This window comes from Carassius gibelio, chromosome B19 (assembly GCF_023724105.1).
Source record: "Carassius gibelio isolate Cgi1373 ecotype wild population from Czech Republic chromosome B19, carGib1.2-hapl.c, whole genome shotgun sequence".
Classification (NCBI taxonomy): domain Eukaryota; kingdom Metazoa; phylum Chordata; class Actinopteri; order Cypriniformes; family Cyprinidae; genus Carassius; species Carassius gibelio.
This window is the reverse complement of record NC_068414.1, coordinates 23,520,307-23,546,145: the sequence shown is the minus strand read 5'-3', so window position 1 is coordinate 23,546,145 and position 25,839 is coordinate 23,520,307. Positions and strand designations below refer to the sequence as shown.

The window sequence follows — 25,839 nt, the reverse complement described above, 5'->3', positions numbered from 1 at the left end:
TTTATAACAAAGATCTAAAACACCCAGAAATAGATATAGAAATAAGACCATGGTGAGATCAACACATGGATTTTATTAAAAATGTCCATAGAGCACTTCATAAAATCTATTAAAACGACTTGATCTTTCATTCAAGGCAAGGTCAAGGACTGCCGGGTCCAAGATTTAAAATAAATATGATGGTGTGGAGGTGTCCAGTCCTTGAACTTTTTACATCTCATCTCTTTCTCACTCTACATTAAAATCATATACTTAGTCCCATGAAAATGCAATGATTATTGTAAGCAATTAAATAAACATTTAACAGAGTCTGGGTTTCTGGTGTCACATGGTAATCTGTAGTGTACCACTTGTTTTCTGTGTTCATAAAACGCTTCCAACATGCTATGACATAATTGAGTGTGGATGGTTGTTGATGCAGATATTTTCTGTGATTGCGTCCAGTGAGCTGTACTGATAATATTAAAAAGCATAAAAAGACAAGAGGCATTACACATTTCCTTATCAAGCATTACAGCAAAAAAAAAAAATAGTTTCCTCTTCCAGTTGTTCTCTCTTCTATCATACACACACAAACATTTTTACTTTTACCGCCGGGAAAATCTGTTCTTGAATGCCTTGATAGTTTTAGCCATCATTGGAGCAACTTCTGAAAAACAAAGAGCAGAAAAAGTTGTAAGACACATTCAAACAACCTGTTCAAGCAATTAAATGAGCAAATTTTGGACATGATCTTAACATTAAAGGTGAATATACAATACATAAATATCTGTAAAATAAATATGTAAAGATAAATATTTAACAACAACAACAACATTTCTTATTAAACTCACTTTTGACCTGCGGTTTGTCTCTGGCACTGTGAGCACCAGCACTGCTGGGAGCAGAGGGGCGTGAGGAGGACTCAGGGGGACTGCTAAAAGAAGACTCACCACCATCACTGGATTTGCTGTAAGCACTGTAGTTTGTTGCTGGTCTGATCCTGTATATGAAAAATTAGCATAATATTTAAATGGAGTTAAAAAAAAAAAAAAAAAGGAAGAAAAGCAGATTGTCAGCTAAAACGTCATGAGAAAGATTCATCTACATGACTGATGACATCTTTGTGACTAATGCAGCATTCACTAACTTGGCAGATGGAGCAGCGCTTGTGCTGGTAGAACCGTTTTTAGTGCCAAACTTCTCCTGTCTACGGCGGACATCTCGCGGAGGCTTAGCAACAGAGTGGACAAAAGCCATTTTAACCTGCCGCCCTGTTAAAAATGAACAATATAGAGAAAACAATTGAGTTATTATTATTGTGAACAGTTCATTAAATCCTCACCTACATTTCTATTGCACTCACTGAGCTACAATGTTACTGTAATGCCTGTGTGTACCTTTAGGTTTGTTTGCATGGGCTGAGGTGATGTTCTCTGTGAGCTTGCGCAGACGCTCTTCCCTTTCTTCATGGAGCCGGAGAAACAGCTCCCTCCAAGATTCATACTCTTGTCGTGGTTCATGTTTAAAATCCCGCTTGCAGTGTTTCATCCACAGATCATCGGTGTCTTCTGTGAAATACTGAGTAGAGAGGCTTGAAATTAAAGATTAGTCCAAAACGAAGCCCTAAATTACTATACTAAGATCTAACGAGAAAACTTTGAATGCAGTGTTGTTCTTAAGATAAGCATAACGACTGAGAATGTAAACACATACTGGATTACACTGCTCAATCCGGTAAAGCTGCTCAGGAGTGCATCTCTCCAGAACCGGTTCCAGAATCTCGAATGGCACTCCTCCCACTTCATCGATTGCTAAGAGAATGCAAGAAATACCAGTAAAATGACAATTCATTTCCGGTCAATTGGTGGTTAATATTTCAGCCCCCCTGAAACATTATGGCGTCTTTTACAAATGTGATTTAAAACATGGTGACATCACATTTCTCACACACATCAGACTGTGAATGTTAAATCAATAATTAATATTATAACAAATGATAAGGGAATGAGAAAACTTACAATCTATATTGTTCTGTAGGACTCTGATGCACTGTTCATACAGAGACATCATTTTCGGCAAAAACGCAGTCTTGGACCCAGAGTACACAACCATTTTAGAGTTCAGTCTTCGCCCTGTATAGCCACCATCCTCTTCCTCACATGCCTGTGGGACTGGAGGAGAAAAACATGAGACCATGCGAAAAAAAAATCATTGGGATTTATACACTTATATTGTTTTTTAATTCAGATTCTTTCAGATATGATAGGCTAAATCTGATGGGGTTATAAAACCAAAAAACGCATACCTTTACGTCTCTGGGGGGACAGTGGTGTAAGATCAATGGAGGGCAGTGGTCTGTAGAATGGCTGGATGGCTGGCAAAGGGATATCAGGCAGAGTGGGAACCACATCTACAACCTGGAGAAATAATGATTAGAAGGCCTTCGACACATGGACAAAAGCTGGTTTCCCATCACCTAGTCTGAGAAACAAGTTCAGCCTCACCTTCCTGCGTTTCTCCGGAACTGGCGTGGTCACTGAGGAAGAAGATGGCTTTGACTGTTTACTACTGGTCCCATTGGCTTTGCCAGATTTAGAGGAAGCAGATGGAATCGAAGCAGGAGGCTGATGGGGTCGCGAGGACTGCTTTTTCTTCTTTTTGCTTGGGGTCGGAGCATCGTATGTGAGAAAGGATTCGAAAGACATAGTTGGAGCCTCATATGACTCCTCATCCTCAACCACTGGCTCTGGAATTTCCCTCCTCTCCCTTGATTTTCCTTAAAGACAAAAGCAATTCAAGTAAAACCAAAGTTTTAAGTTATTGAGAGGAAGGGTATAAAAGGGTATAAAAGTGTTCAAAAAAGTGACAGTAAATCCATTTTTAATGTTACAAAAGTAATATATATATATATATATATATATATATATATATATATATATATATATATATATATATATTTTTACTTTCTATCCATCAAAGAATGGCCTGGAAAAAAAATACAGTTTCACAAGAAAAAATACAAAGCAACATTACTGTTTGATTATAATAATAAATGCTTCTTGAGCAGCAAATGAGCATATTACAATGATTTCTGGAGGATCATGTGAAACTGAAGACATCAAAGAAATAAATTACTTTAAAATATATAACAAGAGAAAAAATATTCACAATATTCAAAAAATATTGAAATGCTATTTCATGCATACTGAGTTTTTTGCACTGTTAAAGAGTTGGATTCCCATTCTAAACATGGACAAAGTTTCAAAAATTAAGTTGTACGTTTGAATGAGTATTTTTGTTGCAAAAATACTCCTTCCGGTTTGTCACAAGTTTCGGAAAGTTTTTTTCGAGTATGGCTCTGTGTGACGTTAGATGGAGCGGAGTTTCCTTATATGGGTCCTAAGGGCACTTCTGCCGGAAGAGCGCGCGCTCCCGTATAGCAGAGCACTGAGAGCAGAGACATTCACTGATCAGAGCGAGAGCGTCGCGAAATGTCACAAAAGGAGTGTGTTTTTGGTTGCCAGGGCAAGACAACGCTGCACAGATTACCAAAAAAAACAGCATTAAGGGACCAGTGGATGGAGTTTATTTTTACAGAGCATCGACGGAGTTGTGCAAGTGTTTTTGTTTGTTCCCTGCATTTAGAAGATGCTTGTTTTACAAACAAGGCCCAGTTTGACGCCAGATTTGCACATCGTTTATTTCTTAAGGATAATGCAGTCCCAAACGAAAAAGGGTCACGATCGTGTGTTGGAACCGCATGCGGTGAGTAAAACTGCTTAAAATATCTAAATTGTTAACTTAGCTATCGGCGCGTAAGCACATCAAGTAAACAACATGCGATGTTGTCATCAAACTGCACTTTCCACATGTACAGCTTAAAAAAAAAAAAAAAAAAGACGACATAAAGTGGAACTTAGTCATTTGCCAAAACCGCTAAGCAAATATATACAGTTTCAGTACATACTACATAGAGACGTCGTTGCTGCTCTTGTTAAATTTCAGCCTCTGGATCTGATTCTGGATCATAAATATACGCTGAATCTGACTGTTAGCCATGGTTTGTTTTGGATGTTTTTTTCCTCACGGTAATGTCACAGCTTCCTAACGCTCTCAACGCAAAAGCCTACTGGCGCTCGTGATTCTTTAGCTCCGCCCACACGTCACGCCTCCAGCCGGTCGTGTTTTTCCCGGGAAATATCGGTACAGACTATCTTTCTCTTATGAATATAATAAAACTAAATACTTTTTGGAGTTATGAAGGATGCAGTACTACTCTATAGGTACTCAAGATTAACAGGATATTGAGTGAAAACGAGCATTTCACCCCCCCTTTAACAATATATTCACAATATGTTTTTGCTGTTTTTTTTATCAAATAAATACAGCCATGATGAGTATAAGAGACTTATAACACAAAAGCAAGCAAAACTTTCTTACCATCACTTCCTCCTTTCTTTTCCCTTTTGCTTTCGTGTGGGCTTAAATGTCGATTGTGTTTAGATTTGTGACTCGTCCCACCCTGTTGCTCTCTGTCAGCTCTATGCGACCTCTCCTCACTGCTGCCGACACCCGTGGGACGATTCTTCCGTCTCTCCTGTTCCCGATTGTCTTGGGAATTGTGCTCCCTGACTGGCTCTTTGTTTGGCTTGCTGTGTCTCATGTCATTGCGTGGGGGACTGGGCTCTGGCTCTGGCTCCTCTTCAGGAGGGCTTTCATATTCATCTGACTGATAATCCCTTGCGCTGTAGTGCTGTGGAGGGGAGGGGGAGTAGCCATGCTGGTATCCCATCTCTTCATGTTGTTCCTCCTCCATAAGTGGTGGTTCATCTGGAGACCGCTCCCGGACTCGTTTGTGCCCTCCAGACTCATTAATGCGTGAGTGGGAACGCCCTTCCTTTACACTCGGTCTTTTGATAAAATGAAACATATAACATATACTTATTCTTCTCTTATCTCAGAAGTACGCAATACCACAACCAGAGTTCCAAAATTATTACACGCCAAACATCAAACCTGAGTAAAACTCATCAGCACTGGCAACTTCTGGTACTGGTAACCATTCAAAGGTTTGGGATCAGTAAGATTTAAAAAAATATACTCTTTACATTTACTTTTATATAGCAATAATTAATTAAATATATTTCAAATAAATGTGGTTCTTCTGAACCAGTTATCAAAGAATCCAGGAAAACAAAATGTATCATGGTTACAACTTTACACAAAAATATTAGGGAGCAAAACTGCTTCTTAAGAAGCAAATCCGCATATAAGAATGATTTCTGAAGGATCACGTGACACTGAAGACTTGAGTAATGGCTGCTGAAAATGTAGCTTTGCCATCACAGGAGTAACCCACATTTTAAAATATATTAAATTAATTGGTAATATTTGATGATATTAATGATATTACTGTATTATTTACTGTCAAATAAATGCAGGCTTGGTGAACAAAGTATTTTTTTGACCATGACAACAAAAATATTCTGAAGAACAGTTGTTTCAGGTTTCAGCTTCTTCACAGAAATTTTGCAGTAGATGCTTTGGCTAGAACCTTTATGATCAGATGTTAGGCTTTTATCTATCCCATTTGTTGAAAATTACACTATTTATTTTAAAGGTTAATTGCAATGATATGAATATGTAATATATCACTTTAAAAGACTAACCTGTCTCCAGATCTCTCTGGCACAAGCTTTTTCCACTTGGCCACAAGGTTCTTTGCTGCCTCTCCAGCAAATTCATGTTTGCGCAGAGAATTCACAGTCTTTCCGATGCCTGTTTCCTGCAAGAATAGAAGACAATAAACACATCAAAAGCTATAAAACCAATTGCATTATTAAAATATGTTAGACCAACTCAAGTAATACTATAGAACATAAGTAACAGTTTAATCTTACCACCAGGATGTCTACTGTTATAGGAAGCTCCCCCAGCCTTTTAAGAGTTTTCAGCAGCTAGACAGCAGGTGAAAAGTGGAAAAAAGTATTTATGGCTGGTAAATTTTCCATTAACACTCACCATTTTGGTCCAAATTTTGGACCATTACCACTGTATTAGAAAGAATATAGTCAAAATCTTTTTGATCAAATAAAGTGGAAAACTGCCAATTTAGTTGAAAACTTCACTACACCGATCACTTAAGACCATTCACAATGTATTTAACACATTATCATAAAATGCCAATCACATAATTCTATAAAACTAATCACAAAAAAAAAAAGAGAAATTAAAATTAAAATTTAACAAAAGCAGCATCAGCAATGACTACAGCAGGACGTCTCTATGTGGTATGTACTGAAACTGTATATATTTGCTTAGCGGTTTTGGAAAATGACCAAGTTCCACTTTATGTCGTCTTTTTTTTTTTTTTAAGCTGCACATGTGGAAAGTGCAGTTTGATGTATCAACCAAAAACACACTTCTTTTGTGACATTTCGCTACACTCTCGCTCTGATCAGTGAATGTCTGTGCTCTGCTCAACGGGAGCGCGCGCTCTTCCGGCAGAAGTGCCCTTAGGACCCATATAAGGAAATTCCGCTCCATTTCACGTCACACAGACCCAGACTCGAAAAAAACTTTCCGAAACTTGTGACAAACCGGAAGGAGTATTTTTGGAACAAAAATACTCCTTCAAACGTACAACTTAATTTTTGAAACTTTGTCCATGTTTAGCATGGGAATCCAACTCTTTAACAGTGTAAAAAACTCAGTATGCATGAAATAGCATTTCACCCCCCCTTTAAGCTCTCGTAGTAGAGGGGCGTAGAGCAGTCAGCAGTTACAGGTTCCTTTTTTGGACATTCGGCGCATTCTTTTGGGAAAGTATGCTTGAATTTGAAATATTCAATATTCCCGATATATTCAAATTTTACATAGTCGTCAAAATTATTCCGATACTATTCAATATATCGCCCAGCCCTAGTTATAAGTTAAGTGATCAGTCTCTTAAAGGCCACACCACACTATAATGTGATGCATGCAAAATACATAGTTTTGGCCGAAAGTCTCCAAAGTCTCCATCCATAAGTAGACGTACATTGTCTGCAGATATAAGTCATTTCATTGCTAAGAAATAAGTCCCTGGAACTAGCGCAATGACAAAACAACATGATAAAAGTGTCCATTTGTTTGCATGCTTTGTTAAATATTTAAATCCAAAAGCATTTATGTTTTACTATTATAAGTGATGCATTGATCATAATGAATTTATCAGGATTGAAAATTAGTCACACAGAAATTGAGCATTACGAACACACCCTGCTAATTCAGTCGATTACGTGATCTCACATAGAGCAGCTGTTACTACACAGAGCCATTGTTAACTGAGAAGCAGCGCAAAACCACGTTCATTTTCAGCATTTATTTGTGCATCTTCTCAGTTAACAACGGCTCTGTGTAGTAACAGCTGCTCTATGTAAAAATCATGCACCAGAGGAAATTTACCGCTGATTAGAGAACTGGCTTTACTGACGCAGTGTTAATTTTGACACTAAATTTTAATTTAGTTTTAGTCTTAGTCTTTTGACTATAATTCTTTTTAGTTTTAGTCAAGTTTTAGTCATCTGATTTGTTTTAATTTTAGTCTTATTTTAGTCGACTAAAATTGCTTGGTGTTTTAGTCGACTAAAATTGCTTGGTGTTTTAGTCGACTAAAATAAGACTAAAATCAATAACAGATTTACTAGACAATTTTTTACAGCTGGTATAGGAAACAAACTTAACCAAAATATATAAAACACAAATTCAACTTTATTTCAACACAACTGTGTCTTTATTTCGATTCAAAAGCTTTTATGCAGCAACAAACACTGTCATGATAATGTAAACAATAATTAGCTGCCAATTGACCATCAATAAAAGAAAAATAAAGTTAGGTCCAGGACCTTAAAGCTTACAGCTGAGCTGAACAAGGAGTGCATACATTTAAAGTAAATATTTGGGTGGATAAAAAAAGTAACAAGATTTTATAAGGTATTCATTTGTCTAGCAATATTGTATGTTTTAAATACTACAATATTGCTAGATTAGTATGTATAATGATAGGATGTGAACATTCACGTTTTACATGACTAATATAGAAATATTTGTGATATCGTCAACAAGTAGAACATTATAAAATATACTAAACATTAGTATTAATCAAATGTATGTATCATAATATTACGTATTAGTATTGTGCTCTCATCTAACTTGAAGAAGGGGCTATTTTACATTACTTTTCAGGTCTTAATATTTAATGCTACAACATCTACGCACTGCAGTCTTCCAATTTTGCTTAGCTCAATAAAAGAACATCGTTGTGAAATTATATTTGAGAAAATGTCCGGGTGGCTCGTCTGTAAATGTCTTTTCAAATTGGTTGTGTTGCCACGAATGAGCGCTCCGTGTGCTTTACGCTTTGTTTTGTTTTGTTCGTCGTCAAACGTGAAGTGAGCTGTGGACATTTTGTCGCTCTTTTAGACATCACCTCTTCGAATGCCGACTTCCCGGGAGCTCATTTAAAAACTGAAAACCTTCGCTTCACGTTTCAATAAGTCAGGCTCGGATTGGTTCTCTTCTCTCATGCAGTCTCGCCTATTCCATTTTGCCGGTTCTTTTGCTCATTCCTCGCATCTCTCCCGTCTGCTGATTTGATTTTCGTCACAGTCTATTTTCGTCTCGTCCTTTATTCGTTGACGATAATGTCAATCAATTTAGTCATAGTTTTAGTCTCCATCAGTGCCTTCTATTTTAGTTTTAGTTTCGTTTTTGTCCGCAAAAATATATTCGTGACGAAAATAATGACGAAAATATTTAGTCAACGAAATTAACACTGTACTGACGAGATGCGTATTAACAAGTTTGTTTATGCCCAATATTAGTGTTAACCTGTTGGACTTTAAATGAAATCTACTATTGATTTTAATCGATTTTGCAGAACATTTAGACTGATAACTTCCATGCACAGATGCGGCAAATTTGTCACAGGACGCCCAATATGACTATATAAGAACTTTTAAATAAAGTATTTTTTATATTTTACGCTAGTTTATCAGTATGTTTGAAAGTATTATACTGGTCCTTCTCAAAAAATTTGCATATTGTGATAAAAGTTCATTATTTTCCATAATGTAATGACAAAAATTTTACTTTCATATATTTTAGATTTATTGCACACCAACTGAAATATTTCAGGTCTTTTATTGTTTTAATACTGATGATTTTGGCATACAGCTCATGAAAACCCAAAATTCCTATCTCAAAAAATTAGCATATTTCATCCGACCAATAAAAGAAAACTGTTTTTAATACAAAAAAAGTCAACTTTCAAATAATTATGTTCAGTTATGCACTCAATACTTGGTCGGGAATCCTTTTGCAGAAATGACTGCTTCAATGCGGCGTGGCATGGAGGCAATCAGCCTGTGGCACTGCTGAGGTGTTATGGAGGCCCAGGATGCTTCGATAGCGGCCTTAAGCTCATCCAGAGTGTTGGGTCTTGTGTCTCTCAACTTTCTCTTCACAATATCCCACAGATTCTCTATGGGGTTCAGGTCAGGAGAGTTGGCAGGCCAATTGAGCACAGTAATACCATGGTCAGTAAACCATTTACAAGTGGTTTTGGCACTGTGGTTTTTTTCTTTTTCTTTCTGTGTCTTACCCTCTCGCTTGAGGGTTTCAATGATGGCCTTCTGGACAGCAGTCAGGTCGGCAGTCTTACCCATGATTGCGGTTTTGAGTAATGAACCAGGCTGGAAGTTTTTAAAAGCCTCAGGAATCTTTTGCAGGTGTTTAGAGTTAATTAGTTGATACAGATGATTAGGTTAATAGCTCGTTTAGAGAACCTTTTCATTTCATTTCACAATTTTTTGAAATAGGAATTTTGGGTTTTCATGAGCTGTATACCAAAATCATCAGTATTAAAACAATAAAAGAACTGAAATATTTCAGTTGGTGTGCAATGAATCTAAAATATATGAAAGTTAAAATTTTATCATTACATTATGGAAAATAATGAACTTTTATCACAATATACTAATTTTTTGAGAAGGACCTGTATATATTAGACTTTTTTTTTGTCACTTTTTTTTATTATTGTTTTTCGATTACTGGTCTTTCCATAGGCTCTCTCTCGCACACCTGCATGGTTTAAAATACCAAATAGTTATTCTATGACATAAACAAAGAGTCTCTCTCTTGCTCCACCCATGCACGATAATATCGTGTATCATCGATCTCACAGGCTGACAATATGACAATTTGAAAAATGACCATATCACCCAGCACTAATACATATAATACATATAATACATATAATAATTATAATAGAACAATTAATAGCTCAAATAAATATAATGGAAAACTATATAGATGTAATACATTTAGGAAAAAACTGGCAGTAGTATATCTTGCACCAGGATGCTTACATATTTCAAGGAGTAACTAGCTATGTTTCCATCCAAAGATGTGAATTTAACTTGCGCGCAAAACAGGGAGTTTCCATAAAACATTTGCGAATAAAGCACCTTTTCCATAAACTGGCACTAAATAGCTCTAAGAAAACTAGGAGAAGTCATTGAATATAATAATTCTCAAGGCTCAAGACACCCACGAGTACTGGAATCCCGTGCCTGGGTCTTTTCTATGCGGAGGCAGCACTCACACGGTCTGACTGCCCACACTGCAAGGAGTTCTCAGTGCAGGTACTTAGGAGCCGGAGCAATATAGCACTTGGTGATTTCTCCCGGGAACGTCCCATTTCATCGGTCACACACAGTGTTCTTCTGCCCCACTCGTGCTCCCATCAAAGCCCTGCCGTCTGACCGCCCACATCATGGACGAATCATACGCTACCCCAGGAGAAGCAATTTTGACACTTCATATGAGGGCAGTGCTACAGGTTTTTCAGGCAGGGCTCCTGATATCTCTGGATGATCGGGAGACGGATCCTGAGGTGTTCAAAGATCTGCACACAGAGATGGACTTCACTTTTAAAGCCACAATAAAGATGTCCCAGGCAATCGGGAGAAGCATGTTGGTGCTCCATCAGCATCGGTGGCTTAATGGTTAGAGAGTTGGACTTAACCCAAAGTTCACAGGTTCGAGTGCCGGCAGGAATTGTAGGTGGGGGAGTTGAATGAACAGCGCTCTCTTCCACCTTTGATACCCATGGCTAAAGTTTCCTTGAGCAAGGCCCTGAACCCCCAATTGCTCCCAAGGGTCATGGAAAAAAGAGCAGCCCACTGCTCCGGGTGTGTGCGTGTTCCCTACTCACTGCGGTTTGTGCAATTGGATGGGTTAAATGCAGAGCACCAATTCCGAGTATGGGTTAGGAAAGCTCTGTCTGCCTCCGGTCTTCAGGGCATCTCATCCTGGATTTGGAACGTAATAGAGAACGGCTACATACTTCAGTTTTGCTGCAAACTACCCAGGTTCAATAATGTGGTCACGTCAACAGTACCAGCACACAGAGCGTTGGTGCTGAGGCAAGAGGTTCTTATACAAATGCACTTTCAAAATGACAACACTGAAACAGATCCTTGCACAGACCTGGCCAGTAGATTGGTTTATCTTGGTGGATCTGAAAGACTCACATTTTTTAAATTTGCGTTCGAGGGCACAGCATATCCGTTCACAGTAATGCCATTCGGGCTAGCATTGGCCCCACGTACATTCACGAAATGCATGGATACAGCACTTTGCAGAATGCGGAAAGTGAGCAGAATGCAAATTTTGAAATATTTGGACCGTTGGCTGGCTTTGGCCCATTCAGAAGATGTGTTCAACAGCAACAAACACGGCCTGTTACTTCATTTGAAGAGCTTGGGTCTTTGCGTGAACACACAGAAGAGCGTGTTATGGCCCTAGCCAAGCGATGACATATCTGGGGATGCTGCTGGACTCGGTCTTGATGAGAGTGCATCTTTGGCAAGCGTGCATATGAGATTTAATGTCTGCACTGGATACTTTCAGCCTGGGATGCCATGTACCACTGAAAGAATATCAGAGGCTTCTGGGATAGATGGTGGCAGCCGCAACGGTGTGTCACCTCAGTCTTCTTTATATGCGCCCCCTCCAGGTTCACCTCGAGCTAAGAGAAGCTTTTTTGGCCCTCTGATTTTGCTGCACAATATCAAAGAGGAGAGGGCCCCGGTGATTCTAATCGCTCTGTACTGGCCAAACAGACCATGTTTTCTTGACCTGCTGGAGATACTGACGATTTACTTGTGAAAGATTCCACTGAGACTGGACCTCCTGTCCCAAGTGGACGGCTCGATATGGCACCCCAACCCTGAATGGTGGAAACTTCATGTGTGGATGGTGTGTGGCAAGTGGTAAACCTGGGCACATTATCTCGTCGCATGATGGACATGATTTCAGAGGTGTGAGCTCCTTCTACGAGATGCTTGTATGCTCTTAAATGGGCAGTCTTTGTTAAATGGTGTGAATCTAATGGCTGCGACCCGGAGAACTGTCCCATGTATGACATTCTGGGCATTCTGCAACAGCGAATGGGCGGTGGCGCTATGACTTCAACTCTTAAGGTTTATGTTGCAGCTATCGCAATCTCTCATGCTACTATCAGTTTGGATGTGTGCTCCTTGGCTTAACAGGTCTTGTCGGTGAGCTTGACCTGTGCTTCCACATACGGATTCTAGCTGCCTGAATCTATATTTTTTCGACTAGGTCGTATAGTTGGAATTTAGAGGCGGGGAAACCACCATACCCAGACAGCAGTGCTCACTTAGGGACACCGGATTGAGCTTTGTGACACATGATGTTATCATGCGCTTCGCCCTGTCACTGTATTACTGCTTAAGGGTTAGCAAGGCACAAGATGGCAGTTTGTCTCGGTCCTCTCGGTATGCACCAGCTTGTTTATATAGCCTCATATATTTATGCACTTGTACTGGCTACGGACCCTAGCTGAGTGTGTGTAATGGTTATCGTTGTGACGAGCCACGCCATTCACATTGTGTCTGCATTACTGCATTTACAAGCTTAAATATATGCATACTGCTGTGCTCTATAAGCATTCTCTCAAAAAGGATAAGATTGCTTTCTGAGTGATCTGTTTGGTTTTCTAGGGGAGAATATACATCTAATTGCCTGGGGCCTGTCACAAGGTCATCTGTGATTGGTTGGAGAGTGTTTGGTGTGTAGTACATTGTCAGCTTCACTAAGGCTGTGCTATCTTTGCTGTTCTAACATTATTTCATCTCATAGCACAAAGTCACATGACTTTTTCAATCCGCATGTTAAAATTTATTCGATAAATGCGTTTACATCATAGTTTATGTGCATTTTTAGAATGTACGCGCATCCTGGAATTTTCATCAAGCGTTTTCTTTTTATGCGATATCCCAAAATGCACATTTAAATAGGTAGATGCAAACATAGCTACTAGCATTCTATAGGTCCAAAATAAAAAAATATATTATAAAAATATTAAAATACCTAGCATGAACATGTTGTAGTGCCCAAAAATACTACAGTACTACCATGTTATTAAGACGACATTGTAAGTAAGACCAATATCAAATAACAAACTTATTAGTTGGCCAAGCAGCAGAATTGGCAAAACAAACATTTATTTGCACTTTCAAAGTGTCGTCGTGGCCTTCTTGGGAACATGGGGGTTGCACTGACAAGTTTGGCAGTATCTCAAACCTCGTTCAGCTTCCTACCTAGAAAACATTTGGAAGCATGGAATGAAGCATTATGCCCACTAACGCCCTCTACATAGGCAGATCACTCGGTTTTGAAACACAACCTAAGTGTAACAACTATTCACAACTGAGTAGGAATCGTGTCTTACATGGAGTAACGTTAACAGAAATTCTGCTGCATTACGCAAGGCCTGTCTTCATCTGTCACCGCTATCGTATATAAATCGCTGTGGTTGACATTTCTGAAAAATGAGCACAAGCTTCTAGGAAAGTGACTCGATGCTGTTTTTTCTGTTGTATCGAAGCATGTTTGAGGAGAAAGCTCAATCCAAACTGATCTATGTAAACCGATCATCCATTTCACGGTCTGCTGCTCTTGTAATTGTTAGACGTGGGATTTCTGGATAGCAATGTTGATCGAACCTCAGGCTAGACACTCGCCGAAGAGCATATAACATAGTCATACACGGTGCGAAAAGGGACGACGTAGAGCATTCGCTTCGTCTCACCGAAAAGGTTTCTTACCTTGCGAGGCTCTTGATTCTCTGCGAGCCTTAACTGCAACTTCTCGACTGCTTCCAATATCTCCTCCGCCATGTTTACAGCTGGTGCATGTTGCCCGGAAGCCAAAACAGCAGTGGTGGGGGCCTGCTGTTGTTTCAGACTACTGCGAACTTCCGTCACTCCAAATGGAGACTCCGGAAGGACGTCATTCTGCTGTTATAAAGTCATCCTTATCACTTGGTGAGGTCATGATGTATTCAAATATTTATTGTTCAGCTTTGATAATTTGCTTTGAGATTATTTTAGAGACATCCTCCCTAGGAAGGCCAAATGAGGTGGACAGTTTTTTACTTGCAAATTTTAATTTGCCTATAGCATGTCTAAAAGTGATTTAGAATTATTAAAGTATTTAATTAGTTACATTATTCAAATACAAGGACTTACCACAACAACATGAGAGAAGCATCTTCTTGGTCAATGATGTAATCAAATGTTAAAGCATCACTTACAACAGACTGAAGCTGTTTATATTATGTACCCAGATAAATATATATATATATATATATATATATATACTAATCTGCCATTGAATTATGCAATCTGTCTATGGATCGTGTCTAGGGCAGTTATAGCCCTAATCTTTCAAAGCAATGCATCAAGAAGTGCTGCATGGGGTATGAAATCTCGGTGCTCTTTGGTTGTATGGGATAGTATATATTTAAGGACTAGAACTCCAAGGCACTCAAATTGTAGTGAAGTTAGAAAGCCTTTATTGCATCACTAGCTTTATACGTTAAAACTCTTTTGGTGAGAGGTACATCTACGCGTTGCGGCTACATGCCTTCATCAGGGTGCCCTAATCTTGTCTTGGCTGTAAGAATAACGCTGCCTCTGTGTGCCCTATCAGGTTGGTGTTAGGAGGACAAGCTGGATATGGACAGTGTTTTTTTGGGGGGAGGGGTATGGCTGTATATGGAGAAGATTATGTAGGTGGGGTTGAGGACTGGTAGGATTGTGTTGCAGAACTGTGGTTGGTTCATCTTTTCTATTAACTCCTGCTGCCAACAGAGCTCTGACTGACAGACAGACAGACAGTGAGAGAGACAGATTACCAAAAAGAGAAAGAAAACAGTGTGGATTCAAGAACTAAGAGAACGAATGAAAGAAGAACAAGGAAGGACTAAGAAGAGTGGAAGAGAGCTATAAAGTAGAGGTAAAACATTCTGACTGTGCTTGTTTTGCTTTTGATTAATGCATAAAGACATAATAATAAATTGACATTAAATTAGACACTGACATGTGAATGTTTTAAAAAGCAACAGAACATTGACGTGAATGTTTTAAAAGCAACAGAACATTGCTTACACTTTAAACGCATGAATTAGATTCATCATGTCTCCATGTAATTTAGAACAAGGATTTACAACAAGCCTGAATCATAGGACATGCTTACTTCATACAGACGCGCTTCAATTTTATGCGAGTTGAAAACTTAACATCACTTTGGATATGCATCTCTGACATCTCACAATCCAAATACAGACTCAGAGAATTTCTTATCAAAGGCATCCCACTGTAGTGGGGTGGTCTATATTTAAACAGACCCCTGTCAGATTCAGAGACAGAGAATGACATGAGGGTGGTTTCTCAATGTCTATAAATAACAAGCAGAGCGAGGAGCTTGTTGGAGGTTGGCAAGCATATATTCAGTCAGACTTTCCACGACACTACAGCATTTTACACTGAAGACAGACAGCCCGGCCTTCAGCTTTTAGGAATGACGTGTGTACCAGCTGCTTCTTTCCCATCTCATCTTACCCTCTCATCCTTTCTTATTTTTATCTTTTTTCATATAAAAGTATAGACATTTCCTTGTCTCCCTGCTTACCTTTTCATATTGAGTGTTGTGAAATCCTCTTTAGAGCATCAGATAAAAGAACATTAATCGATTAATCTATTGTTTTTTTAGTTAACCTGAAAGGACCACCAGATGACTTTCCTTGAGCTATCTTGGTCAGATGGTTGTATTATCATTACTGAAACTTTCCTCAAACTACTGTAAACCTGAAAATTAAATCGGTCATTGATTTCTTCCCCTCAAGCATTTCCCTCCCTGTGCTGTAAATAGCTGTAAATGTGCTGTGGTTTTGTGTGTGCATGTCATAGCCCATGCAGGGCCAGCAGCTGCCATGGTGTAATGATAGTAACTGTCACAAAAGCATGGCAGGCGACATATAACTTATGTATCTAATGTGTCATCAAGAAAGAAATATAGCTTGTATTAATACTTAATTCATCAAAATGCTCTGTTTTATAATACTAATATACTATTATGCTCCATATTCATGCATGGTAAATCTTGCCATATTAGGGACAAACTAAGAATAAAAAATACTCTGACTAGGAAAAAAACAACTGTGAAGATGGAAATAAGTACAAAAATGTTATACTACAAAAGGTAGATTTTTGTAACATTTTAGTCTTAGCAAAACAAAAAGTAAATCATATAATAATTGCTTTTGATGCTGTTATTCTTTTTCCTTTTTAAATGAGACCCTTCATATTTTGAACACCTGTTGATAACACCCAAGCGCAGCTCTTTGTGTATCTATGTCCCTGGTGAAAAAGGTTGTCATGGTAAATGGGCGGATCCACTTTACAAGATCATCCATGCATTTCTGCTTGATTGAAAACAACTGCAACTGTTTTTGAGAATGCTGATAAACTTTGTGGCACAGATTTTAAGGTGAGATGGGGGTAAGAAAGGGGGCAGGAAGGGAATGATGACAGTGTGAGGGTAATTAAAGCAATACAGCCCCTGACATTCTTCCTATGTGGGCTAATGTTTTTAGAAGAGATGTAAGCACACCTGTCTATCACAGTCCAATCATGCTTATTTGTTTATCTCTGAAACAATACACATTTTCAATGAGCTGATTACAAACAACCTGTGCAAAAGTAATAATTCTGCTTATGTATTGGCTGTGATCTGTAATAAACTATGTGGCTAAATATTTGAGTCTGGTAGTGTGCATGTATATTTAACTATAATAACTGCCAAATGGGAGGGGATTGCTGATATAAGAATAAACACACATTCTCTAGACCTGCTGAGTCCTATAATAAGAGTCAGATGTCAATGCAAATGTACATTACATCCTTTATAAAATTTAGTAGCAAAACTACAGATAGTGTCCTGCAATATGCCCTGCTATACACCATCATCTATGAAATGAAAAAAAAAAACTTTTTGAAAAATATCATACATAAGGTTTTCATGCACTTATATCAACAGAGAGACTACATGGAATATACTTCACAATTTTCTTTCAATTTGGAATAAAAAAATCTGCATGATACTTGTAAACTAAAACTAAATTATAACCGTGATCCGTGGCAATCCATTTTTGAAACTCCCTTACGAGGCCACATGCACCTGTCAATCAGCCTTGTATCCTCCCACTGTAAAAGAGGAAGATGAGATCAAGTGTAAACCCATCCATGCTGACCATGATATTGTAAGGCATATGATATTTATTGAGCTCATACTTACTATATGTTAACTGTGTTTCTTTTCAGGTGGTGTGCACTGACGCAGATCAATTGCTCTTCTCCACTTTTGGTTTGGAAGTGTAGTGCGTCTGTCTGTCCATATATCATCTTGGTTAATCAGTGGTCTTGAGATACAGTAAAAGTTTAACAGCTTCAAAATCATTCTGTCAGTAAAAACCTTTAAAGAAAGAAAAAACAAGTTAATCTGACTGTCAGCACAGAATCAGTTTGGAAATCTGTTGACCTGACTGATAAAAAGCTATCATCTAACCAGCCTACACATCTCAATGGCTCCCAAGAAGAAGTCACAACGCCCTAAGAAGTCCATTTCTGAACCAACAACAGTTGAGAGTGGAGTGGTTGTCCCAGAGCCCGGTGTTAAGAAGCTGGAGGTTCCTCTTAATGTTCAGCAGCTGAATCGGCTCAATGGGGTGCCCTTTCCACCCCCTGTGATTCGACCTGGGGAGAGAGGTTTTGGCCTGGGCAGTGAGCTCACCCGTCCCCTACATGGATCGGCTCTGCTGGAGGAGCTGAGCCGCATGAGACAGGAACGATTCCTCACTGATATGGAAATGGCCTGCAAAACCAAGGCATTTGATGTCCACAAGCTAGTAATTTCCTCAGTCAGCCAGTATCTTCGTGAAGTCCTGGCCAAGGACCCTGGACTGAAACGACTGGAACTCCCGACCCTCTCCCCTCTCGGTAAGCCTTAAAAGATATAACCTAGCTCAGAGGTTTTCATTTGTGCAGCTAGAGACTCACTGTCCTGCAGAGGTTAGCGCCAACTCTCATCAAGCACACCTGAACCAACCATTTAGGACAATTCTGAATCTGATTCAGGATCAGAACCAAACAGGCAGGTGGTTTGGAGCAGCTTAGAACTAAAATTTGTTGTACAGTATGTCTCCTGGAGAACGCTTGGAGACCTAGCTGCATTTGTTAGAGTTTCCCAGTATTTTGAGTGGCTCAAACAACTGGAATCATGTCTGACATTATGGCTAAGTCATACATATTTAAACACCATAACATATACTGTATGTATTATATTTATCCTCAGGACTTGCCAATGTGATTACTTTTGCTTACCTGGGCCGTGTACACATGTCCCTGTACACCATTGGCTGCACGGTGTCTGCAGCCAGCACCTTGCAAATCCCTCATCTTCTCCAGATGTGCATGGACTTCCTGATGTCCGAGCTGAATGTGCACACTTGTGTGTATGTGTGGAACATCGGCGCTGCATATGGCCTGATGCCTGTTCGAGAGGCGGCACGGCGCTACATTCTGGACAATTTTACCCAGTTTTCTGAGACAACCCAATTCAACCAACTCACCCTGGAGCAGATCACATCTTTCCTGCAAGATGACAACCTATCTCTTCCTTCAGAGGTCACCACCTTTCAGGTCAGTGTACGGAAAGATGGATGGGAGGGCAAGAGGAATAGGGTTAAAAAGCTAAGGCAAAAGCTAAGGAAAATCTTTTTATACAGTGACCAAAAAAGCTAAATATGTCAGCAAACACAGCACATACTTGTAAGAAGAGATATAGCTAGAATCGTGAGAAGGGTATTAATATGTACACTATTTATAAAGTAGACTGAATTAGATAAACTTGGACCATTAATTTTACATTTTCTTGGAACATAGATTGCAATGAAGTGGATAGACTTTGACCCAAAGAGGCAGGAACATGCTGCAGAACTGCTGTCTCACGTGCGCTTTGAGACCATCCCTGCGAGCGCGCTGGTTAGTGAGATCCAGCCAGTGGCACGCATGATGCTAGATCCTCAGTGCCACCGTCTTCTGGTGGATGCCATGAACTACCATCTGCTGCCCTACCAGCAGAACACACTGCAATCACGGCGCACAAAGGCCCGCGGAAGCCAGAATGCTCTTCTAACCATTGGGGGTCGTCCTTCACTGACTGAGCGTGCCCTAAGTCGAGAGGTACAGACCTTTGGACAAAGTCTATGACATATGTTATTGGTTTCCAGTTCTACTCCTGGAAAAGCACCTTTCAGCAGAGTTAACCTCTGTCCTGTTCCAAAACACCAGCCTATTAGCTTTTAGTCATCCTAAATACCTTAGCTAAGGTGTTTCTGAATTAAGGTTGGAGTCAAACTCTGCAAGAATGTGGTCCTTCGGGAACAAGACTAAACTCTCTGCTCTGTCCAAATAATGAAATTCATTTTTTATTTCCTTTGATTGCTCACTTGTTTTACTGTGCATAGGTGCTTTGGAGAGATCCACGAGAGGGAACGGCTACATGGCGTCATCTTACTCAGCTGCCAGCCAAGAGTTTCAACCAGTGTGTGGCTGTGATGGATGGATTCCTGTATGTGGCAGGAGGAGAAGATCAGAATGATGCCCGAAACCAGGCTAAACATGCTGTTGGCACTCTTAGCAGGTAGGCTATGTTATCACAAGTAATTTAGTCATCAGTAGACCCTATCAATTAGTCTAAAACTGTGGTGATCCAATCTTGCTCCTGGTGTCTCACCTTCCTGTGGAGGTTAGTCTGAAACCTGATTAAACACAACTGAACTAGTTAATCAAGGGCTTAAGTATTACTAGGTACTTCCAGGTAAGTTCCCACTCTGCAAGAAGATAGCCCTCCAGGAACAGGATTGGATGCCCTTAGTCTAAAATCTAATACACAGATTTGACCGCATTACCTTCTGAACCTCAGATACGATCCTCGCTTCAACACTTGGCTACATCTTACCAGCATGCGCCAACGACGTACCCATTTCAGTTTGGTGGCCACTGGTGGGCGGCTGTATGCCATTGGTGGCCGCAACACTGATGGCCTCTTGGCCACCATTGAGAGCTACCAGCCCTCTTCCAACACCTGGCAACTCCGTACACCAATGGATATGCCACGATGCTGCCATGCCAGTGCTGTCCTTCCATCGGGAGACATCTTGGTGACTGGTGGGTATGTTAACTGCGCTTACTCTCGCTCTGTCATTAGTTATAGCATTGACAGCAACACTTGGAGCGAGCAGGGAGAGTTGGAAACACCTCGTGGCTGGCACTGCTCTGCAACAGTAGGTGGCAAGGTGTACGTGGTAGGAGGTAGCCAGCTTGGTCCCGGTGGAGTCCGCATTGATGTGATGACCATGGAAGTCTTCAACCCTGAGAGCAAGGAGTGGACCAGAGCTGCGAACCTGCCACTGGGAGTAAGCACAGCTGGTTTGTCTCCACTGGGAAATCACCTATACCTGCTAGGAGGATGGAATGAAGCAGAGAAACGTTACAAGTCAGCAGTCCAACGCTATGACCCAGGCACTGACAGCTGGGCAACAGCTGAAGACCTGCCAGAACCCATAGTGGGAGTGTCCTGTTGTGCCCTTCCCTTGCCCCCACGCCACACGACACGAAGACACCGGAACACACCTTCCCATGAAAGGCAGAGCAGTGCATAACACTGCATGAGAAAGACAAGCTGGTGAAAGACAAAGAGCAAGAAAGAGACAGGGAGAAAGGAGAGAATGTTGAGTGTAGAAAAAGACAGCAAAAGAGAGAGATGTGTAGGTGACATGGAAATTTAGAACAGAATGTAGAGAATAACAACATGAAGGGAAAAGCACAGAAGTCTTTGTTTTTAAGCCTTGTTCTTAAAACTCCAAAGTACACAGTGAGTTCAAAGAAAAGGTACTACCTAGGGCCCACTTATAAAGAATGTTAACAGGTACATTTCACAAGAGCCTCTGCAGTGCGAGGAATTTAGTGAGGTATCTGCTTAGTTTCTGTGAATGAGTTTTAGATACTGAGCCATACAGTTTTATTAAAAAAATAACTATAATGGGATTATCACCGTTTTAATTCAGTAGTACTGAATTAAGCCTTATCAGTTTATTTATTTCTCACATTATTTATTGATTTTTTTTATTATGTATGTTTACTTCACTATATTACAATTAAATCCTAATCTAATCATGACAAACTATATATCTTTGTAAAGGTCTTACTCCTTAATAGATATTTATCCACTGTTTCTTCGCAAAAAATAAAAAAAAGATTATTAATATTAATTTATGACAAGAGTCCACCTCAAACATCTACATCATAACAGGAGTTCTGACCTTTGTCACAAAAAGTCTTCTTCATTGCCGTTTTCTCTAGCACACTTTAAAAATCATCAGAAATTATATATCAATTGAGAACTCAAAATCTCAAAATTCATCCTTTGAAAACCATATTAAAATCAATTACCATGAAAATGGTACATCAAATTCATGTTACAAAATTTTTTCAATCATGAATGATAAAAATGTACGTTTAGATGCAGATTCACATCTATGTTCAAAAATGTGAGTGACAGTTAAGGAGTTTTAATTCAAGTTAATCAGTTTTCTCTCTTAATAACCATACCCAATAACTGCAAAAGTTGTTCAGTGGTATTTGCAAAGAGATAGGATGCAAAAGTCAATTCCCCACTCAGACACACAATTAAAGGGGTAGTTCACCCAAAATTACATTAATTACCCACCCTCGTGTTGTTCCAAACCCGCAAGACCTCTGTTCATTATCGAAACATAAATTAAGATATTTTTGATAACAGCTCTCTGACCCGTTCATTGACAGCAAGGGTCCTACATGATCAATGTCCAGAAATGTAGCAAGGACATCAGTAAAATAATCCACGTGATATCAGGGGTTCAACCATAATTTTACAAAGCTACGAGAATACTGTTTGTGTGCAAAAGAAAAACAAATGACTTTATTCAACAATTCGTGTCCTCCGCATCACCCTAGCATTCAGTGGATACTCTCCAAAATGAAGCCAGGGTGACAAGGAGACGACGAATTGTTTACATTTTTTTTTTTTTCGCACAGAAAGTATTCTTGTAGCCTCATAAAATTACAGTTGAACCCCTGATTTCACATGGATTATTTTACTGATGTCCTTGCTACGTTTCTGGACCTTGATTGTGTTAATTACATGGCGATCTATGGGAGGGTCAGAAATCTCTCAGATTCCATCAAAAAGATCTTAATTTGTATTCTGAAGATGAACAGTTCATCAGAACTGAAGGAAAAAAAATTGATACTGCTCACCAAAGCATGTGCTCAATACCACATATACGAACCAACATGATTTATAGACTAGCTATGAAAAAAAAATGCTTAACATAACCCATTTTAACCCATTTAAGTTACATTTAAGGGTCTTTACGTTCCTCTGTAAAAGGTAAAAAAAGAGGTAAAAAACAAAACAAAACCTATAATAGTACATGATAAAACTAAATAATCTAAATATACCAAACAAAATAGTCAACAATTGAATACATAACCAAAGGGAAATTGATGCATAACATGGAAAATGTATCAGATTAGAGCGCCTGGAATAATCTGCCACTAAATCTCTGGAATTTCACTGAATAAAACTTGTTAAAGAAAAAAAAACTTCTCTTCTTTCTTTTGCACAATTCACTGCAACAATCACCATCCAGTCCTCAACTGTCAGAAACTACTGTCTGACACTATCACACAAGTGTCTAGATTTAAAAAAGGTGACACCCAAGATCACAAATCTGGCAAAAAGTACTTCCTACAATTTGTACCACCTAAACAAATGCAGCTGATATTTCGGTTTTAAAATAACTTGCTAAAATTTCAACAAAAGTCATTTCATATACTTGATTGATAACTTTGTCACATGCCACACTAACACAAACTATCTGAAGTGAGCAACACCAATGTTATCCTTCACAAATAAAGAAACATGGACAGCATGATATTTGGGCTTTTCTTTTATTTATTTGATACAAATTGGGGGGAAAAGGTGGTCCTTTACTTGCCAGGGAGGATGATGCCATCATACTGAAAAAGAAAAAGCATAAGCAAATTTAGGAATATAGAGAAAAAAAAGTTTGTACATTTGCGTAAATAGACTGTTTGGAAACTGAATCAACATTGGTATCAGTTTTTTTAAACACCTTCTGTTGGAACCAGCGCATTGCCTCCTCTTTGCAGATACGGTGCTTGGCGCCGATGCGTCCCTTCTTCCTCTTTTTGTCGGCAATGCTGAAACCAGGTCTACCAAGAACCTACAGCAAACACAGAATTAGGACTGCTTATTCCTAGCTGCCCAAATAACCATGATATTAGAGGTTAAGGTTAAAAGATGTGATTGCTTTCATCTGTATTGCACCACAACCGCCACGCATTAGTAAAATAACTTCATATGGATGATTCTGGACTTATTACTGGCTGAGCTGCTTTTGAAGCCATTGTAAAATATTATATATACAGTCAACTGTGAACTTATTACATCAGTAATACGTCAAAACTGAATCAGTGTTGCTCGAGAAACATTCTGCTCTGTTCCAGGTTAACTAAAATCAATCCACATCACAGTTTCTTAATACTTATTGCTTTAATTCAGTTTCAGACCACCTAAACATCATCAAGAAGGGAAAAGTACTTCCTAAAATCCACCTACAGTACAGTAGGTATTAAAATGGATACTCAGATGAGCAAGTATAGTGGCAGAACAAGATCACTTAAAATAACATTTCTTAACCAACAAGAAATTAATATGATTCTGCCGCTATAATGTAAATAGATGCATAAATGTGACCCTTCTGTATCAATAAAATGCAACTCACCACATAAAAGTCCAAGCCGTAGATACCAATGCTTGGGTCGTACTTGATGCCCAAATCAATGTGTTCCTGGATACCAAAGCCAAAGTTTCCTGTGTCTGAGAAGTTGTTCTTTCTCAACTCGTACTCGCGCACCTACACATACAAACACACACAAAACAAATAAATTAACAACTGCTTACAAACAAAAAAACAATACAGTATCCATAAACAAAACATGACATTTAAAGAACCCATTATGCATGCACTATGAGTGAGGTACAGCCCTGGCTTATTTTAGCACAACAGATAAGCAGCCTGTTTCCATTAACAACAGATTCCTCTCACCTTCAGTCCCTTCTCCAGGATTTCCTCAGCCTTGGCTCCACGGACAGTGCAGTGGACTGCAATCTTTTCATTTCTACGGATACCGAAGGATCGCACAGTGTAGCGGGCTGGTGGGAGACAATTAGACTTAATGCATGGCACAACTTTACAAACACAAATGAATATAAATCCACATTAATAAGATATAACAAAGTGCAATCATCTTCTACCACTAGCAAGAGATAGGAAATCCACCTACCCTTGGAGAAGACAGGAGTCTGTCCCGTCAGCTGTTCCAGCACCTTGGCAGCACGGGTCAGTCTGTCCCCGCTCTCCCCAACACAGATGTTCAGGCACAGCTTGCGGATGCGCAGCTCCCTCATGGGGTTCTCCTTCTTCTCACCCTGGTCCTGTTCAACGATTCACAGCCAAATAATTAGCTGTCATGAAACCGGGCTTCTCACAAACCTCACCAGCTCCCACAATGTCATCAGGCTGAAGATGTAACAAAAGTAAAACCATAGCTTTTAAAAATAAGGTACTAAAGAAGATAAAAGCTCTAACGAATCAATAGCTACAACATTATCACCATGGGTACGAGATGAACATGCCCAGACATATTCACCATTCGGAAAGCTGCTAGTATGCCAATATAAGCAAACAAACTATCAATATTTCACTTTACATACAACGAAGATGCCGGTTATTCAACCGGAACCTCTCGGTTCCACAGAAACAGTACAGGGAGCATTGGAAACACAGAAGTAACTAAGCTAGTCAGGGACCTGTCGTCTCTGCTCTACAACACACTGTAATGCTAACTCCGATATCTGCCGCATCTGATCATTCTGGCCGCAAATACTGCCATCCTTCTGTATTTCACAGCGGCAGGGACTGATAACAGTGTGCTTTACGTGATTATTGCATACAGACAAGCAGATGTTTGTTGATTTTAATGATACTCTTTCATGATCACAATTTTTCTTGTACTCACCGCCATGTTTGATTACTAAGAAGAGAACGAAATACTTCCGGCGCAGAGCATTTATGCTACGTTTTGAGTCCACAGAACTACACATCCCAGCATGCTTTGCGCTGCGGAGCGAACTTCGGGTAATATTTAAAGACTCCAAAATTGAAGTCGAAGACCAGATTTAATATGAGTCACTTACACATTTGTTTAAGAGTTCAGAATATAGGGGAATATATAAATTGGTGAAGGGGAAATA

The 25,839-nt window shown here is 39.4% G+C and overlaps 3 protein-coding genes across 3 annotated transcripts; 1 reads left to right on the top strand and 2 right to left on the bottom strand.

Moving 5' to 3' along the window:
- Window positions 1-53: 53 nt before the first annotated feature.
- On the bottom strand, window positions 54-14,326 carry eloa (elongin A). The gene is made up of 12 exons (XM_052583628.1): window positions 14,160-14,326; window positions 5,883-5,939; window positions 5,652-5,767; window positions 4,423-4,892; window positions 2,487-2,758; window positions 2,288-2,399; window positions 2,001-2,153; window positions 1,696-1,793; window positions 1,380-1,560; window positions 1,130-1,253; window positions 834-982; window positions 54-649 (listed from the first exon to the last, which is right to left on the bottom strand). The coding sequence occupies exons 1-12, from the start codon at window positions 14,229-14,231 to the stop codon at window positions 588-590; spliced, it is 1,866 nt and encodes a 621-aa protein (XP_052439588.1). The 5' UTR covers window positions 14,232-14,326; the 3' UTR covers window positions 54-587.
- Window positions 14,327-15,180: 854 nt separating this feature from the next.
- On the top strand, window positions 15,181-23,119 carry klhl43 (kelch-like family member 43). The gene is made up of 6 exons (XM_052583626.1): window positions 15,181-15,351; window positions 17,718-18,392; window positions 18,748-19,094; window positions 19,338-19,637; window positions 19,922-20,097; window positions 20,380-23,119. Exons 2-6 carry the CDS (start codon window positions 17,978-17,980, stop codon window positions 21,116-21,118), a joined length of 1,977 nt encoding a protein of 658 aa, XP_052439586.1. The 5' UTR covers window positions 15,181-15,351; window positions 17,718-17,977; the 3' UTR covers window positions 21,119-23,119.
- A 315-nt stretch (window positions 23,120-23,434) lies between these two features.
- LOC127978747 (60S ribosomal protein L11) lies at window positions 23,435-25,464 on the bottom strand. The gene is made up of 6 exons (XM_052583627.1): window positions 25,396-25,464; window positions 24,870-25,020; window positions 24,632-24,738; window positions 24,308-24,439; window positions 23,636-23,746; window positions 23,435-23,519 (listed from the first exon to the last, which is right to left on the bottom strand). The coding sequence occupies exons 1-6, from the start codon at window positions 25,447-25,449 to the stop codon at window positions 23,490-23,492; spliced, it is 585 nt and encodes a 194-aa protein (XP_052439587.1). The 5' UTR covers window positions 25,450-25,464; the 3' UTR covers window positions 23,435-23,489.
- Window positions 25,465-25,839: the final 375 nt, after the last annotated feature.

What these genes read in the sequence shown, in the direction of transcription:
- eloa (XM_052583628.1), bottom strand. Translation starts at nt 14,231, where the DNA reads ATGGCGGAGGAGATATTGGAAGCAGTCGAGAAGTTGCAGTTAAGGCTC. An exon ending in AGAATCAAGAGCCTCGCAAG is followed by an intron (nt 5,940 to 14,159) that starts GTAAGAAACCTT and finishes CCTGCTGTCTAG; the next exon opens with CTGCTGAAAACTCTTAAAAG. An exon ending in CCAGAGAGATCTGGAGACAG is followed by an intron (nt 4,893 to 5,651) that starts GTTAGTCTTTTA and finishes TTTTATCAAAAG; the next exon opens with ACCGAGTGTAAAGGAAGGGC.
- klhl43 (XM_052583626.1), top strand. Translation starts at nt 17,978, where the DNA reads ATGGCTCCCAAGAAGAAGTCACAACGCCCTAAGAAGTCCATTTCTGAA. An exon ending in AGCGTGCCCTAAGTCGAGAG is followed by an intron (nt 19,638 to 19,921) that starts GTACAGACCTTT and finishes TACTGTGCATAG; the next exon opens with GTGCTTTGGAGAGATCCACG. An exon ending in GCTGTTGGCACTCTTAGCAG is followed by an intron (nt 20,098 to 20,379) that starts GTAGGCTATGTT and finishes TCTGAACCTCAG; the next exon opens with ATACGATCCTCGCTTCAACA.
- LOC127978747 (XM_052583627.1), bottom strand. Translation starts at nt 25,449, where the DNA reads ATGCGGCAGATATCGGAGTTAGCATTACAGTGTGTTGTAGAGCAGAGA. An exon ending in TCCTGGAGAAGGGACTGAAG is followed by an intron (nt 24,440 to 24,631) that starts GTGAGAGGAATC and finishes TTGTATGTGTAG; the next exon opens with GTGCGCGAGTACGAGTTGAG. An exon ending in ACGGCTTGGACTTTTATGTG is followed by an intron (nt 23,747 to 24,307) that starts GTGAGTTGCATT and finishes TGTTTGCTGTAG; the next exon opens with GTTCTTGGTAGACCTGGTTT.